The 18,308-nt window shown below is 40.2% G+C and overlaps 2 protein-coding genes across 2 annotated transcripts in view; both read left to right on the top strand.

The window, feature by feature from the left end:
• Positions 1-14,828, top strand: part of ppp2r5b (protein phosphatase 2, regulatory subunit B', beta) — a 48,493-nt gene extending 33,665 nt beyond the window's left edge. Inside the window, 8 exon segments of the mRNA XM_034222827.1 lie at positions 3,083-3,191; positions 5,713-5,766; positions 7,430-7,480; positions 7,557-7,676; positions 8,207-8,334; positions 9,247-9,337; positions 9,339-9,349; positions 10,416-14,828. Of these exon segments, the coding sequence (XP_034078718.1) occupies positions 3,083-3,191; positions 5,713-5,766; positions 7,430-7,480; positions 7,557-7,676; positions 8,207-8,334; positions 9,247-9,337; positions 9,339-9,349; positions 10,416-10,650 (799 nt within the window). The 3' untranslated portion in view covers positions 10,651-14,828.
• A 1,997-nt stretch (positions 14,829-16,825) lies between these two features.
• LOC117561544 (glycoprotein hormone beta-5-like) lies at positions 16,826-18,141 on the top strand. Its single transcript, XM_034239077.1, has 2 exons — positions 16,826-17,026; positions 17,953-18,141. Exons 1-2 carry the CDS (start codon positions 16,826-16,828, stop codon positions 18,139-18,141), a joined length of 390 nt encoding a protein of 129 aa, XP_034094968.1.
• Positions 18,142-18,308: the final 167 nt, after the last annotated feature.

Genomic DNA, 18,308 nt, shown 5'->3' on the forward strand with positions numbered 1-18,308 from the left:
AGTCACTAGCACCCCTCGTTGACAATTCACGTGGGCTGGTCTGGGTGAGATTCCAGGGCTGTTTTTTTGTCCCCTGGAATTGGCTCTGTGATGCTAACGCACATAACAGGAGAGGGTTGTTAATTCCTTTGTGGAAGGAACCAAATGCATACATACATACAGTATGAATGAATCTGTCCCATATACAATGTAGACTTGCTTCAGAGCAAGTTTGAGGCAGAGATATTAGCAATTAGTTTTAAATTGACATACATAAACAGACAAGTTGATAGAAGTTTAGACACAAGAGATTGACGAAGACAGAATTAACATAAGAGGATGGAAGCTGATAAATCAAAAACAAACAAACAAATCAGTGCTAAATATTAATTAATTTCTCGTGCGCACGAGTTACTAAAGTGTGCGCACGAGTTAATAAAGCGTGGCCTCGTTTTATTTAAATTGAGGGATTCCTGTCCGTGACTCACAGTATCTGCTGCCCACAGCTGTTTTATAGAAGGAAAACCTCCTTCACTTTATGAAATCTCAGCGGCACCAGTGGCCTGTACTACGAAGCAGGATTGGCTATTTACACTATTCATTCATGAAGTATGATGCTGCGCTGTCAGCACGCGTCTCCATGTTTGTGATTGGTCAAATGTTGCTAACCCCGTCCCTTTCACGTGAACGCGCTCTCAGCCGGACAGAGAAACCCTGGTTGATTTACTGAGTTGATAACCAGCTTCGTAGGACCGCTTATCGACATCGCGTTTGTTAGGGTCAGTTAAGCCGGGTAAATCGAACATATTCAGGTCCAGGGTCTGTTGAACTGGCTTCGTCGTACAGGGCACTGGAGGCAGTAACGTGTAACTCAGCAGAATCTGAGAAGAGCAGCACCAGCTGCAAAGAGCTGTGCCTTTTACTGTTTACTTCACTGCGTTTCCCTTCATTAGAACCGCTGAATAGAGATCGAGGCTGCTACGTTTAACCACACACACCTATACACACATCGAACTACCAGAGTATTCCCCCTCGCTTTATGAAGGAGATGTCCTGTCACCGGGGCGCATGATGTGTGTGTGTGTGTGCTCAGCTCCGCTCTGTGTGCGTGTTCGTGTGTATCCGACACCACCGGCATTTGTTTTCAAATTACCACGAACAGTACTTTAAACAAATCTGGTTCCCCATAGTTAAGTGTATTCCCAAGTGAAAGAAATGTGTTTAATCTTAATCTCGATGTGCTATAGTCCTGCCGGAGTGCACCGGAACGAACGATACTATCATAAACAAATGCCCCCCCCCCACACACACACACACACACACACACACACACAAAACGAGGCCATGCTTTATTAACTCGTGCGCACGCTTTAGTAACTCGTGCGCACGCTTTAGTAACTCGTGCGCACGAGTTACTAAAGCGTGCGCACGAGAAAGTAAAACGTGGCCACGTTTTATTTATTTTTCTCTCTATGAACCCTCCAGGGCTCCGTAGTTTAGCATAGAAAAAAGTAAGAGAATTAAAATATTTTTTGGATTGAAAATATTTAGGGTGATGGGAAGGATTTGTCTGAAAGAGCTAATACTTAACATTACACTAAATTCATACAAAATCTGGGCTACCATTTCACCTGACCAAAAAAGTGAGATGAAATATGAATGAAGTTTCAGAATGTGGGTTAATGTAGAGAAAAGAGGGGGAGGTAGAGAAGAGGATGAATCCAAGGTGAGAAAATGGAGGGAGGGTTGGGGGGGAGGGAGAGAGGATGAGTGAGTCAGAAGAGGAGAGCAGGAGAGGAGAGAGAGAGGTTCGTATTCATGTTGGTGGTAACAGAGGTATTTATAGCTCCTCCCACACACGGAGAGAGGGAGAGAGGGATGGCTGAGGGAGGATGCGTTGTACAGGAAGTAAAAGAGAGAGAGAGAGACGGAGAGGAAGAAGAGAAGAGGAGGCTGAGGGAAAGATCAGAGGAACAGCAGGAGGGAGATATTATTGAAGAAATCTTCTTTTAGACAAAGATGCTAATAGAAAATGAAGGCAAGACAGACAGACAGGTAAATAAGAGTCACACTGCAGGTTTAGTCCCCCCCCTTCCCCCCGCAGGCTAAACTACACCTATGACAATCAGTGCAGCGGTGGCCACAGACCACACATTTGTCCAGTCACTTGGAAATGGACACAGTACAAGAATAGACTCCAACACACACACACATTTGCACACAGAACATGAAAGGATTGTGAGGCAGTCGGCCCCTGGGCACATACAGTATGTGCAGAAAGGCCCCGCCAACGCTCCTACATAGAAGCAACATACACAGACTCTATAGTTAAATAATGTGTCTCTTTTATATAGTATTAGTCTTTTTCCCCTATTTCTGTAGTAATTGTTTGTCTCTTCATAGTTGTTATGAGGCTCTTTGTGTTTCTTTCAGCTGTTGTTGTTTTGTGTTTATAATAGTTTTTGCATTTTTGTATTGGTCTGTAGTTGCTTTGCCCCTTTTGTAGTCGTTTGTGTGTCTTAGCACTTGCTCTGCGCCACTTTTTTTAGAGACTCAAAGCAAGTGCTAGGAGACACTTGCTTTGAGTCTCTTTTTGTCTCTTTGCAGTCATTTTGCTTTGTTTGTAGCTGTTTGGTGTCTTTGTTGTCTCTTTGTGGTCGTCATGTGTCTTTGTTGTCTCTTTGTGGTCGTCATGTGTCTTTGTTGTCTCTTTGTGGTCGTCATGTGTCTTTGTTGTCTCTTTGTGGTCGTCATGCGATTTTTCATAGTCATCATGAGTCTGTTTGTATCTCTTTATAGTCTTTTTATGTTTCTTCGTAGACATTTTGAATCTCTTCTTGGTTGATGTATGTCTTTTTGAGGGACATTTTGTAGTTGGCCCTGTAGGCCTGTACATTAATACATTCATCGAAGTATATAGGTTAAGGAGTTTAATGCAATGCTTTTTGGTAAATACATATCCATTTAACTACTGTCCATAAAGTTAACATACCAAAAGTATAACCTTCTTAAGTAAGAAAGCAAACATGATTTTTAAAAGAGTTAAAATGCCACAAAGTGGAAGTATTTATACTGTATTTACCTGTCCCTTTTCCTCCTGCAGCATCATAAACGGCTTCGCCTTGCCCCTGAAGGCCGAACACAAGCAGTTCCTGGTCCGGGTTCTCATCCCGCTACACACGGCAAAGTCCCTTTCCATCTTCCACGCACAGGTCAGGGACATTCCCATGCATAATTCCAGTATTTAATTGTCTTAGTTTGTAAATATTTGTCGTAATATTTCTTCGATGTGTATTATATGTCTTTCAAGGGTTCACATTAAGGTTAGGTTCTAATGATTTTAGATTTTTAGGCAAAGAACAACAAAACTTTGATGAATGTTTTATGTTTGCCACTGAAACTACAAAACTATGAAATTAAACCCAAAATGGGCAGTTCTTCTCCGAACTTAGGCATGCATTACTGAAGATTATAGAGAACTTACCCCCCCTACTGTCATAAAATCTAACTGATTTGTATTTTATTTTCAGACTTTTCTACTATTAAGAGGAGTTAGCAACTAACAAATCAATCATACAAGAATATGTCTCCTTCCTGCAATGTCTCTGACGTGCCACTAGGAGGCAGAGTTGGGTCGCAGATAATGCTGCAGAGACTCACCTTTGAATTACACTCAGTGCGTTGGCCTTCGGTGTGTTTCTGTACGTGAATGTGTGTTTGGGTTATTATAATATTTGGCAGCCAGTTTTTGGTGTGTGCATTTTGTTCCTGCCACACGTATCAGATGATGTGTGTGTATTCTGAGGCTCAGCATCACCGTGCCCTACATTTCTCCTCCCCGTCTCTCTCTGTGGTTCACACACATACATTATTCACACACTCAAACACACAGTTTGACAGGGTCACGGGGGATACAGTGATGGCGGACAGCAGTTTGTGCTCGGTAGGCGTGGCTCTGCATGAGTGACCCACTTCTGGATATTAATATCAAGATATTAGATCACAGCAGCACCTTTGATTCATCTTTAGGGTTTTCAGACACTTTGAATCATCCTTCCCGTAGCCTTTTCTCATTTTTATTCAGGTCACTGGATTGTAGTAACAGCTATAATGTGAAGCATTACCATGGTTACGCATCATGCTTCCAAATGGCAAAAAGCAAATGCAGTGCTTTAATATTTTAAGCACATAAAAGACTGTTTATTTGAAAGTGGAGCTGATATATATGTTTTTAATGCAAAAAAAACAACAGTATTTCCTTGATGGCTGAAACATGTAAAGAAAAGACACTTTATCTTTGTTTCTGCAGTGATAGTAAAAAGTGAGGAGAATATAATTTCCAATTTGTTACATGATTCACAGATCATGCTAATGTGTGTTTATATCAGAGTCATTTAAGTAGTGTTAAAAGATTGAAAAGTCAACTTTTTTATGTGCAAGTCATGGGAAATATGCAGACAAGAAGACAACATCTCTAGAATGAATTCACCCCTAAAAATAGACCCTTATCTGACCTGTGACCTTGACATATAAATAATTAAATATGAATATAATATAAGCTTTAAAAAGATTAAAACCTCCATAATCCTTAGCCTAATAACGGCCTCCTATACACACAATGACAAGCCTGACAACAGAATCCAACATATTCACCCCAAGAGGCTTCTTTAAAGTCTCACTAAGACTCTAAATAGTTTGACCGATCAGTACTTTAATTCTTCTCTTTTTCCTGCTTTTCTGTCAAACTTAACATCCCTCCTTTCTCCGATCCCCTTTATTTTGTTGCCTTTGCTTCCTCTTATCCTCTGCTTCTGTTGTGTTGTGAGTTAGGGACAGGAAAGTTAGGGATGGAGCGATAGAACAAGAAAGAAAAGGGATTAGACAGAGTAAGGAAAAGGTGAAAGCTATGGACGGTTACAACAAAAATTAAATAAAAACCAAACATTAATAATCTGACGGTACACATCCTCTACTGTGCAACTTTACAATTGGACAATCCAGCATAGTTTTGTATTGATGACATGAACATATTGATCTGAAAGTCGTAAAATGTACCAGTAGAGTAATAAGTTGAAAAAGGCAAAGGTAAAAATAGGACAGAGACAGAGAGGCAGAGACAGGAGGTCTAACCTCTATCTCACATTGCCCTTAAGGGACTTTGTGTGTGTGTGACATCACTCCTTCCGAAGTAAACATACGCACACACAGACTCCGTCGCCACGGTGCCCACTCGCCACGGCAACAGGCCTGGGTGGAGGGGGCAACCGCAAAACACACACACGCACGCATGTACGCACGCACACACTCGTGAATAATAGGAAATGATTGCCAGATCGTATAAGATGAGACAAGGGCTCACACACACACACACACACACACACACACACACACACACACACACACACACACACACACACACACACACACACACACACACACACACACACACACACACACACACACACACACGCACACACACTCGTGACACACATCTCCCATTGGAAAACTTGCCTTTCCGATCTTTAGCCGGGTGTAATCCTGAGGGATAAGTGCTAAGATCCCCATTGTCTCCTTGACAGCTTCAGGGAATGTGACTGTGTTTTAGTGTGTGTGTGTGTATATGTTTGTGTATACTGTATGTATATGTGTGTGTGTATGTATGTACACACACACAAAAAGTAAAGGCATTAAGATATAGTGTGTGTTCTAACCACATCTCCTCTTTCCTTACAGCTGGCCTACTGTGTGGTGCAGTTTATGGAGAAAGATGCTACAGTGACTGAATACGTAAGACTGTGTTTTACACTTTCTCGTTACATTTAAAGCATATTGGTTTTCAAGTTTTGCCCATCCTTTCTATCAACCATATCTTTACCAAAAGGAAAGGCCCCGGGTCCTTTCACGTTCAAACAAGTGTAATAAAGGTGCTCTATGGTGCTGGACAAAAAGTAGAAAAAAGAAGTGACGTCTGATTCCTGGTCAAAGTGAATAAGCCTTCAATCAGCTGGCTCTCTAATGGGGAATTTCCCAAAACATAGTCAATGGTTGTACATGCCATGAACCAGATATTTCCTTAAGGAGTTGGAGGAGACCAAAACAGAGCTATAAGGAGAATGAATACTGGACTTGGGTTCTCCAGGTAGCCAGAAACATGACTCCTAATGACTGCTAGTGTAACTCTGCGTCTGCACGATGTGTGAAGTAAGTTGGTTCCTGTTTGCCACGTCAACATTATTCGGTGATAATATGTCATTGTTGTGCCAGAAGATCTATAAACACTGCCTTTAATGAACTCTCACTGCCACTGCTTTAGAATAAATCAGATGTCTTACCCTGCACCGTAACTTCTATTCTTGTATTTTATTCCAGTCTTATTCTATTTTAACTTGTTTTTAATTTAATTTTAATCTCTTGGCTTTGTAATGATCAATTGAAATGTTGTTTGTGTTGCACTATATCTTAATGCCTTTACTTTTTTTGTAAAGCACTTTGAATTGTGTTGAGATATGACATATAAATAAACTTGACTTTTTTTTTTTTCTTCTTTGTATTTATTTATAGAAGGACCATGCATACAAAAACATTAATCTCAGCAAAGAGAAGAGATGCAATATGCCAGATTATAGCTAATAGCTCATTTCCTTCTGTGGTCCTCAGGCAGGTTCATAACAATCAATAAACAAATAATAACATTGCATGATCTCTATCCGTCAAACAATTTTAAAACCTGATTTAAGTACAGCTCAATAAATTAATACATAGTACACTTGAAATACACTTACATGATCTCGGTCACTCAAATAATTACAAAGCCTGATTTAAATTCAGGTTACGAACATAATACTTAGTACACTTCAAATACACTTAAATATCTAATATATAGTATGACAATACAGTTCAAATAAAAAAAACTCAGATTACAGTGTAATTCATGTTGGCATGACTGGTTGCTTAATATCATTTGTTTTGCACCATAGGAAAACGAGTTAAAATCAGTACAGGTTTTAAGTTCAACTGGAAGAGTATTCCAGTGCTTGATGGCTGTAAACAAAAATGCTGATCGTCCTTCCCCAAGTTGGTCAAAGTAGTTTAAAAATTAAAAAACGTTCGCATTTTTTACCCAAAAACAGTTAAATAAATGATATAAGTGATTGACAAAACTATGAAGTAAGACTCAAGTAGTAATAAACTGAAGTCACATGACCATCAAACATCATAATCAGTGTTAGTCCTGTTACTAGTTCACCAATGTCTTTGCTATAACCAAAACAAATCTTCATTTGGCAACAACCAATACAGTAAAAAGAACAACGTTTATAACATATTTGTTAATGGCCCAGCCAGAGTCTGAATCTGAGTTAACGGCACAGATGGACGCCAGCCAGACCCCCTGCTGAGATAAAGGCTGCCGTGTTTATTCTTATTAATGTGCTTCATATTTTCTCTGCAGATCATCAGAGGGCTGCTCAAGTACTGGCCAAAAACGTGCACGCAGAAAGAGGTGAGAAGGGAAATGATAAAAAGATGCAGACTCTCTGTCCTTTATGTATTGATGATACCAATGTGTGTGTGTTCAGGTGATGTTCCTGGGGGAGATTGAGGAGATCCTGGATGTAATCGAGCCCTCTCAGTTCATCCGGGTCCAGGAGCCGCTCTTCAGGCAGATCGCCGCCTGCATCTCCAGCCCTCACTTCCAGGTACACACACAAACACACACACACACACACACACACACACACACACACACACACACACACAACACACACACACACACACACACACACACACACACACACACACACACACACACACACACACACACACACACACCCATAGTAATTTGGGGGACAACAGTAGAAAGGGTCACTTTGAAGCTAGAGCTCTAGATCTAAAGCCTGATATAATAGAACTTGTGATTCCATTCTGTAAGGACTGTAGGATTAAAACAATATGGTTTTAATCTGGACATTTCTGTGTGTTTGGTGTTGTATATTGGCTACACAGTTTACGATAAACATTTGGAATACAGTTCAAGAATGAAACTGTTTTGGGAGTAATAACCCTGAAAATTGCAAATTGCAAATAAATTGTATTATATCACTTTTAGAAAAAAACAATCCACTCAAGATCGTACAACTTTACAAACTGTGGGCACTAACACTTGTCTGATGGAAATAATCCTGTTACCTCTTTGCTAAATGGAAGTGCGTGTGTGTGTGTGTTTCAGGTAGCGGAGCGGGCTCTTTACTTCTGGAACAACGAGTACATCCTCAGTCTGATCGAGGAGAACTGTCAAGTCATCCTGCCGCTGGTGTTCGCCACGCTGTACAGAGTCTCCAAGGAGCACTGGAACCAGTCAGTCTCACACACACACACACACACACACACACACACACACACACACACACACACACACACACACATACACACACACACACACACACACACACACACACACACACACACATATGGACAAACACACACATATGCACAAATACACACTCGCACAACTCATAATTGATGTTGTTTTTATTTTAAATTAGGGGCAATTTGTGTATAAGATATCTCTTTGTATCCCTCCATAAATCAGAAACAACTGTCAAGCTATACAAAAATACAGGTTTCGGCTTTTCTTAAAGAACAAAAAGGTTCTTAAAATCAGTCTCTGAACGATATATAAACAAACCCTAATATAAGAACCATCAGAGTGCAGATTAATATAGGAAAAGTAAGAGCCACTGAAGAAGAGATTTCTGGCTTGGAACATAAGAAAAAAAGTATTTTGAGAAAACTGCTTTTAAAAGGATGTATTCTATAATTCACAAGTCTAATAGATATCACCATGAAACTTTCCCGGTTGATTGTTGACTCATTTTCAATTTCACATTTGCATTTTGGATGTCTTCTTTCTGAGAGAAAACATGTTATTGAAGCAAAATAGCCAAAAACCTCATAATTGACCGTGATAAAAAATGTTTTCCCGTAGTGTCTCACTGCGCCACTCCTATTATGTAAGAAGATCACTTAGCAACACTAACTTTCCAGCAGTGACACATATGTACAATCCTCCCATCATACGTATTAAGTACATGCTAAAAACGTTAGCATCAGAGCTGATAAACTACAAGGGACATATATGAGTGATGCCCAGGTCGTATTCCACGAAACACATGTTGGCCTCTCGGTAAATCTCACACTTGCAAACCTCTAACTCCTGACCCATAATGCAATGGGGCTGAGATTCATCATGATGTCTTCTTTTTTCAGGACCATCGTGTCTCTGATCTACAACGTGCTGAAGACCTTCATGGAGATGAACAGCAAGTTGTTTGATGACCTCACTGCCTCCTACAAAGTGGGAGAAACAGAAGTGAGTGTGTGTGTGTGTGTGTGTGTGTGTGTGTGTGTGTGTGTGTGTGTGTGTGTGTGTGTGCGCGTGCGCGTGTGTCACTGGATAGTACAGTGACAACGACAGGAAGATCAGAGGTCCTGAGTCATGTTTTAAATGGTATTTCTTCCATTATCCATCACATTATATTTCACAGCGTAAGTATTTATCACTTAGGTCATCTTTTCAACATGAATCACATCATGATTCCACTCATTCATCACTGGGTTTTAAAGGGAATATAATGGGTTCTATTGAAGTGTGTGAGTTCAGCGCGGAGTCGGTGTCATGGCCTGGTTAACTGCAGCATAGAGACGGGCACAAGATACCTTTAGCCTGGTTCTATTTAAAACATGTAAAATGAATACGCTTACTAACAGCTGTAAAGGTTATTTATTGAAATGTCTTTTGTAATCAAGCTGTGCAGATACCATTTGTATTCACTTTTCCTATATTTAACAGACTTCTACCTAAATTGCACTTTTTATAAGACCCTTATACATTAACCCATCAATTGCCAAAGCTGTTTCAATAGATTTTCTCAAGGCTGCATCTATTGTCTTCATTTAAAGGATGTTATTCAGCCAGCGCTTTTTATTTTGCTCCTGGGGAATTACTTAAGTATATTGAAACATGCTTCATTTAAATAACTTAACTTACTTTTTTAAGTTCCCATGTATTCATCAATTGCTTACAGTCTTTATTTCCTTGCAACTTTCTTGCAACTAAAATGAGATTATTATCTGACATGGTTGTTATTAGATTATATACTGTATGTCTGCCTTATTTGTGAAAACCAGATACAGAAAAGTTGGAGGACATTTTGATATTTTTTCCACATGTTTTTTAAGATTGAAATTAAGTGCACGTAGACTTTGCAGTAGGTGGTCTGTATAGTACAATTACAATAAAGGACATTTAAGAGGAAAGTGTGAAGGTTTCTCCAACACAGAGCAACACATCTTCAGGGGTTTCAGATATGCGGCTTCTCCACCTTTTCTTTCTCTTCATCCTTTTCCTTTCCTCTTCTCCTCCCCTGCCTCTCCAGAGAGATGAAGAGGGAGCGGGAGCGGGCCGATCTCTGGCGGGGTCTGGAGGAGCACCAGGACCGCCGGATGCAGATGCTCTCCGAGGCCGCCAGGAACCAGCGCAACCTCCAGGAGCGAGGCGAGAGAGGGGACCCGCCGAGCCCCTCGTCCCCGCAGACGGCTCACTCCGACCAGCCCGAGCCCAAGCCCAGCGGGGCCTCCTCTTCCTCTGGAGCCGGGGAGAGCGCCACCTAGGTGCTGCTCCACGGAGAATGGATAGCACGGGGTTAGGGGACAGGGAGACAACACAAGGTTGATGGTGAAAAGTGTTGGGAGAGAAAAGGTACAAAACAAATCCACAGCTCTTTTTATCTTGTATCATGGAGGGCGTGGCTTTTTGTGAAAAAGCGCACAAGCTCAGTGATCCGAGGTAAAGGCTGCACCTTTCTTTTCTGACAGAGTTGTGTGAAAGTGGTTCACTTTTTGCTGTGCACACATCATGTCGCAGATCAGAAGATGAATATTGCCCAAAAGTGCAGACTGTCATTTTAATCAGCGGCTGGTTCCTAACTGCAGGTCAGTATCCAAACATTGGTAGCTGGCCTGCTTAAAATCAGCCTCAAAATAAGAGATGAAATTTCTCTTTTGGTGCAACACTTACCAAGTTTAACGTGTCTAACTTGTCTTGATATTTAACCAACCGAGTCTGTACTGTGGCCGCGTATTTATCTTTTGCTCAGAGATGCTTATTTCATGCGTGGACAGCACAATACATCAATAAAACAAAGGAAGCAATTTCACACAAATGTCCCGAAACTGTTGCTGCACAGACCAGAAACTCACAGAAACACACACATAGTCGCAGGTACATATTTACTGTAAATATGAGTAGACAGAGCAGAGAGAAAATGTATCAAACAAAAAACATGCATTAAATTATTTCATCCAGTTTTTGTTCCACACACCCCCAAAACACACACACACACACACCCCCAAACACACACACACACACACACACACACACACACACACACACACACACACACACACACACACACACACACACACACAGCTGGTTCTGCCGGGTTGGTCGGGCCTAAAGTCTCTGATGAAGATGATGATGATATAAAGTACAATACTGTTCCTTCTTCTTACTTGTTACTCTACTACTACTACTCTACTCTACTCTAAGTACTACTGATGATGATGATGATGATGATAATGTTTTTATATATATACATATGTCTCTGGATATTTCTGTAGTGTATTATGGGAGAAACACTAGTGTAGCAGATACCATAGAGGGGAAGGCCGGCTGGAATTCTGGGTTCACACGTTAGCTGTACGCGGCCATCATGGTGAGTGCTGGAATTCAGCCGAGTTCCCCTTTAACAGACCTTAAAGAGTAGGGGGATGAACTGGACTGGTGGTGGCTGTTTTTCTTTTACTTTGAAAATCGGGATGTTTGTGGTGCGGCGGGCTTAATTTAAAAGGGGTATCTCGTAACAAATCCAAAAACATTCCATATTTAGAGATAATTTTGCATTAGGCTGCCGAGTGGAGCTTTCTTGTAAACAAAGTTGTTTTTAAATCTAGTGTTGCTCAACAAAACACATATACAAATTGTGATGACCTCCTCATAAAACACTTGATTTTTAGATATTTTAACTCTTTAATTGTTTACATCCATGTTTACCTGCTAGCATTTTTCTTCTTCCCTTATTTAGCAGCACACTGCTAAATTTCTTTGCACATTTTCGCACACAAACAATGGAATAGCATGAAACTGGTAGCATGATGGGAATCACATTGCCCCTTGTGCGCAATAGAAACATAACAGGCCCGCTTAATAAAAACAACAAAACTCCACAGGGGAATTTTTATTTTAAATTTGCAGCACACAATTGTCTTTTTTTGTTTACAATGTACTAATTTGCTTCCATACTTATCGCAAAGTTGAAGTTTTTAACCAACCAATTTCTAACCAAAAATGTATCCATGCAAAATAGCAAACCCGACCCCACACAGAGGTTACCGGGGTACAAATGAAGCGCACCACAAGTGTTTCAGACTAAAAAGAAAAACACACATCCAGTTTGATGTCGGAGCCGGAGCGTCTGTTCCTTTAGGCAGAGACCTGACGCTGCTAGGTGGCGACTTGGTGTGAACCGAGAAGAATCAGTTTATTCTTGTCTGATCATGATGAAAAAGTGACGTGGTGAATAGAAAGGGGAAAAAAACTGAAAAAAAAATATTTTAGCAATATTTTCATTCTTTCAGGATAATCTGTGTTTTTTAGGGGGTTAAACAGGAAGTGGGTGTCACTCTCAAATGTTTACCCCCCACTCTTGTTTTTACTCCTGTTGCGTCCTTGATATTCACATTGTCTTAAAGGTACTTTCTGTGTACATTTATTTAAAGAATCTTTGCTTTGTAATTACGTTGTTTTTTTCTCTTTGTTTTTGTATGATCTTGTTCATTTTTGTGGAATTCTGATACTGATGCTATTTATTTTCAATTTGATCAGGAAATGTAACCATTTTGAAGATGATGGTCAGGTTGTGTGTGTGTGTGAGTGAGTGTGTGTGTGTGTGTGTGTGTGTGTGTGTGTGTGTGTGTCCGGTGAGTGAATCAGTGAGCAGGAGACGAGCGTAGACAGAGCGATCGAGAACGAGAGAAAAACTGTTCTCTCTTTTTCTCTCTCTCTCCTTCTCTCCTTCCTGAGGGACAGGGTTTGAATCTGAATGTATCGTGAAACAAATCGATTGATTGTTTTTTTGACGCTTGAGACGCAGAGCTACCTGTCGGCTGCTTCGTAACCAAACATTCAAAAACCCTTCGAACCAGCAGTTTTTTTTTTTTAACTCACATCCAATCATGCCTGAGTCAACAAGGTTTTGAAATCCACTTGGCAAGTTTTATTGAGCTGTGCACGACTGATTTAGCATTTAAAGCAATTTTCCTGGTTTTTTCTGAACACTTTAAGTCTGAGTTTGGCCAACTGTGTTCCTTTCAGGCTGCAATCACCTATTCTTCCATTGCTTTGTTGAAAAAAAATATATATTATTGCTTTCAAATGTTAAAACTGCTGCTTTGGATATCATTTCAAGTCTAACACATTTGGCAGCCATATTTTCAAATGTGTGCATGAAAGTTAATTTGGTGAACTTGGATTCAGTAATTTGACACTAAATCATCAATTCATTATCATTAATTCACATGTACTATTTGTTCCCAACCATCTGGCTTGTGACCCATTCACACAAACAAAACTCCTCGGCCTGTTTGTGGACAGAGATCAACCAAAGAGTGTTTTTTTTGTTCATGTTTTTTTCAGAAGCCTTGAGAGGTCTCCCTTATTACAATTCATAAGTCTTGGGCAAAATACAAATCAAGTGTTTGTTCCAATTGAGTGCTCAACTTCAACATTTCAAATTAGCTTTAATTTAAGGAACATCCCAAAATTAAACGATTTATTGAAGGACCCAAAACTTAGGAACCGTTGACATAAGCCTATTTCTGTCCTGTCTCTGCACATGACTTGTTCCATGGCTTTCAGAACATGCATTAGGTGAAACAGCAGCCTGCACCTGCAAACATCACCAAGGCCCCCTTTTGTAGGATTTCAAACGTTGTTTTGATTCAGGCAAAAAACACAACTGAAAAGAGACAAAACTTGACCTCACTGTCATAAAACTCAGCTTACTTTATGATTTTAGTTTTGGCTAGCTTCCTCACAAACCCTCTTGATTGTTATTGTCAGTCGGTCAGCTGACACGGGGAAAACGGAACCCCACGCTCCCGCTCTTCTACAATCCTCACTCATATCAAACAACAGTCATATTCCTACTGTACTTCTAGAAACCTGCCGTAAATTCTAGAACCGCTCCAGAAATGGAAAGTATGAGAAGAGAGCTCGGGTATCGCCGCACAGACATCGGACGCTGGTTTCATTCTCTGTCACATATCCCCTCTGAGGCCAAATTGAAACAAAAGTTTTAAATCAAAGGGGAGGTGTGAACGGATTCAATTAAAGCAGCTGATATACTGTAGATTAAAAAAAAAAAACAGGAGGAGAAAGACAGAGGAGAGAAAAGACGTAGAGTTAGACACGATAGAATGGCAATAAGTCAGAGCAACAGTAACAGAATGAGAATATAATGTTACCGAAACCTACAACTGCATTACGTAGCAACTTCACTGAATTTCTAGATTTGCACTGTCTGCCCAATGGTCTGTGTTTGTTGTGTTGAAGAAAAACCTTAGAGAAGATGATTAAGACGATGCAGAAGAAGATGTATATTTTGGGGACCAACAAAGCGGTGGGGGGGTTGAATGTAGAGAGGCTTACTACTGTACGTAACATTACAGGGGGGTGTAGAATGGAGAAAAAAAACTGTGCTAAAAATGAAACTTCACTTTGAGAAAACACACTGGGAGTCTGCTGTTTTTTGTGTCACCTCTTTGTCTCTTAAATAACATTCATGAATTGCTATTGGATAATATGAATTCCACTTCCTTAAATGTATGCTTTGATCAACAGGTACAATGTGCAATAACTTTTGTTTGCCTCTTTTAGCATGTTTTTATAACCTAGCATCAAACAAGAGGTACAGTTAGCACTTAGCTACTGGAATAGCTTAATAGCCATATATTTCCCTCCGGAGTGGGTGGAGACCAAAACAGAGCTAAAAGGAGAGGTTGCTAATGTATATATAATAATCAACTGTTGACTAATGTACGAATCTTACCAACTTTATAAGCTGAATATCTGTAAAACTTTTGACAGTTTTCCAGGAGACCATTGATTTCCATTTTGAGTCAGAATCTATTAGTAGACTTTAAACTTAGTTGAGTTGTGTTATTTCAAATAACTTATTTGTGCCACAGTTAACATCAAATCTGCCAAATAGCTGTTGCATGAAGAGCTACCTAACATATGGAAGAGTGAATGGAAGTCAATGGCTGTCTAACTGCAGAAAAACATGCCCAAAAGTCTAAAGCAAGATGGTTTGCAAAGTCATCTGAAGTATATATTTTTTTTTTTTTATGGGGCTTACACATGCAAAATTGTATTGTATGCAACTTTGAGAAGATGTCCATGTGACAGAAGTGGAGACAATTAGTTCATATTATCTGGTTCAAACCCTTAACTTTGGAGTTGACAGGAGTTTTTAAAGTCCTAGCCTTTTGGTCTAATTAGTGTCAAAAGTTTGAAATCACCCGGTAAGAGTTTAAAAAGTCCCGTCCTATGTACCCATGTCACCAATCCTTTGTCACAGTAAGTGTCAGGTTGAGTTCTGAAAGTCCTCACATCACTGAGCGTAGCCCAAAGTTGGAACTGCTCACAGTCACACAGAGAGATACAGGCTGAGGTTAAGAAAACATAGACAAGCATCAGGATTTTCCAGGGAGTCTCCATTATTTCTGGCTTGGGGTCTCTAATGGTATTTCATTGTAATTGCTATGATGTCAGAGTGTCCGTCCGCCCTAATGGCCTTCTAAAAACAACAACAAGGACAGATTGGTTCCATTCACTGCTTGTTGTCCGGACAGAGACACCGCAGTCCAGCAGCTCCAATCTCTGCAAGATCTCCAGCTGAAAAGGTGAGAAGTGTTTTTTTCTTCATTCAATAAGTAATGTAGGGGTTCATTCATGTTTTAATAATTCATTCAAGATTCTCAAAAACTGCTGAAAGGACAGAAAGTGTACATAATGATGTTACCAGGCTATGTTACACAGTGCACTTTTCGTAGCCTATGTGGAGTCATTGTACTCACAGTGGGGTGTCTCATTGCCTATAAAAGTATCCACATCATGCAGAAAGTATTTTTATTTCAGTGTAATATTTCTTCATTCAAGTTGGGCAGTCTGGCTGAGTTGAGTTGATTCCAGTCGGTTTACAGCGCACTTTAAGTGGTTTGCTTGAAGAGTAATTAAGCAGATGTCTCCAGTATTAAAGAAATGATTGAAACAAGAAAATAAAACAACTTTTTATGTGTTAAGTAACTACACTCCCGATTTGTCATTTGTAGTATAATTAGAAATGTTTTACTCTATTTTTAGTTTGGATAAAAATGGGAATTACATTTTTAGTATAGGTCACTAGTACCATTGACTACAGTTAGCATAATAAACACTAGAGGGAGTTGAGCGTCATACTGAATGTCAAAACATTGCTCTGAAATTCAGATTTGTGGATCATCTTTCTTTATAGATGTAAAATATTGGCAGTAACACGTCCAGCAATTCATTATTTTTTCATTTAAGAGGCCAAACTGAATATTTTAGTCTGTTAATATGACAACATACATGTCATACCTTGAACTGGTGCATGACGTCACCTGTAGCTGGGCAAAAATATTGATATATAATAAAGTTACTTTGTTTTTTTTGTAATTGTTTCTTTCTCCATTCATCATCCCCAGCATGTATCTCCATCCACTGTCCGTCTTTTTCCTCGTCCTCGTTGTTGCCGTGGCATCAGAGGTGTGCGTTGCCGTGACGACACCTCTTCATGGCTTCCGAGGTTGCGCCGTGAGAGAGTTCTCGTTCATGGCCCAGAAGCCGGGCTGCAAGGGGCTGCGTATCACCACAGATGCCTGCTGGGGGCGCTGTCAAACCTGGGAGGTAACATTTACACACACACACACACACGCATACACGCACACACACGCACACACATAAAAAGTGAGAGAACAAAAGTCTTTTTCCGCTGCTATTGTTGAAATAGCATACTGGAATCTTAAGAAATCGAATGACTCAACCCAAACCATAAGAAGGCCCATGACTAATTCTCGTCTATGACCCATATGTCATTGTCGTAAGAAGTATTAAAATCCCTCCGAGCAGTTAAGGAGGGTACTGAACCTTTTATGAACTTGTTCTCTTTTGCAGGGATTCAAATGTAACCTCTGAGCTAATTTAAAAAACGATCTTAGGGGAACTCAGTCCGATTCAAAGTCATTAGAGGAGAAAGAGCTCTGAATCAGCAACAACAGAGCTGACTCAGTCACATGGCAAAGGTCAATATTAGAGTTTAAAATCATGATGTAAGTTGACTGACTTTTCCAGGACATTCAACAGCATTTCATTTTCCTCCTCAGCAGAGGGAGGCTCCTGATGACAAGAAATCTTAACTCCAGTCATTATGTATACACGCACAAAAGGATTCAAAGATTATACTGAAAAAGATAATATTCCTAAAAGCTGTTAACATGGCTATTGGAATGTAATATTCCATTAATATCCCTGTTTACATGCAGCTGTGCATACTCAAATTATCATAAATCCCATCCAAAGAAATTCACCCATATCTCAAAACCTGTTTATATCCAAGTCTTTTGTGATCTTTAAAGTAGGAGTGTTTGTCCAATGATGTGGTCTTTCCTTTGCACATGTATCTCTAGCCTCGCCTTTTTAATCTGTTGGTCGGATTTGGTTGACATCTCAGAAACATGTTGCATTTACTGACATTATTAGTGCATGGGAAAGTAATGTCTTGTAAAACAGTTGATGGAGAGCAAAGTAGCCACCTGTGTGTGTGAACCCTGTAGAAACCTATACTGGATCCTCCCTACATCCACCGTCACCACCGAGTGTGTACGTACAATCGGACCCGCCAGATGACGGCCCGCCTGCCGGGGTGCCAGCCCAACGTCTCCCCACTCTACCATTACCCCATGGCTCTGCACTGCCACTGCGCCATCTGCTCCATGCAGGACGCAGAGTGTGAGACCTTCTGAGGGGCAGGATGCTGCGTCAGCTAACCATGTTATCATCAGTTTTACTCAAATGAATGAACCTGAATAAAATCATGAAAATAAGACATTGTAAAAAGTGTGATTCTTGACACCTAAAAGTGTGTCTTTCTGTATACGATGTGTGTTTACGATTATATGTCTGTATTTAA

The sequence above is a fragment of the Gymnodraco acuticeps genome, unplaced genomic scaffold, assembly GCF_902827175.1.
Source record: "Gymnodraco acuticeps unplaced genomic scaffold, fGymAcu1.1, whole genome shotgun sequence".
NCBI classification, from domain to species: domain Eukaryota; kingdom Metazoa; phylum Chordata; class Actinopteri; order Perciformes; family Bathydraconidae; genus Gymnodraco; species Gymnodraco acuticeps.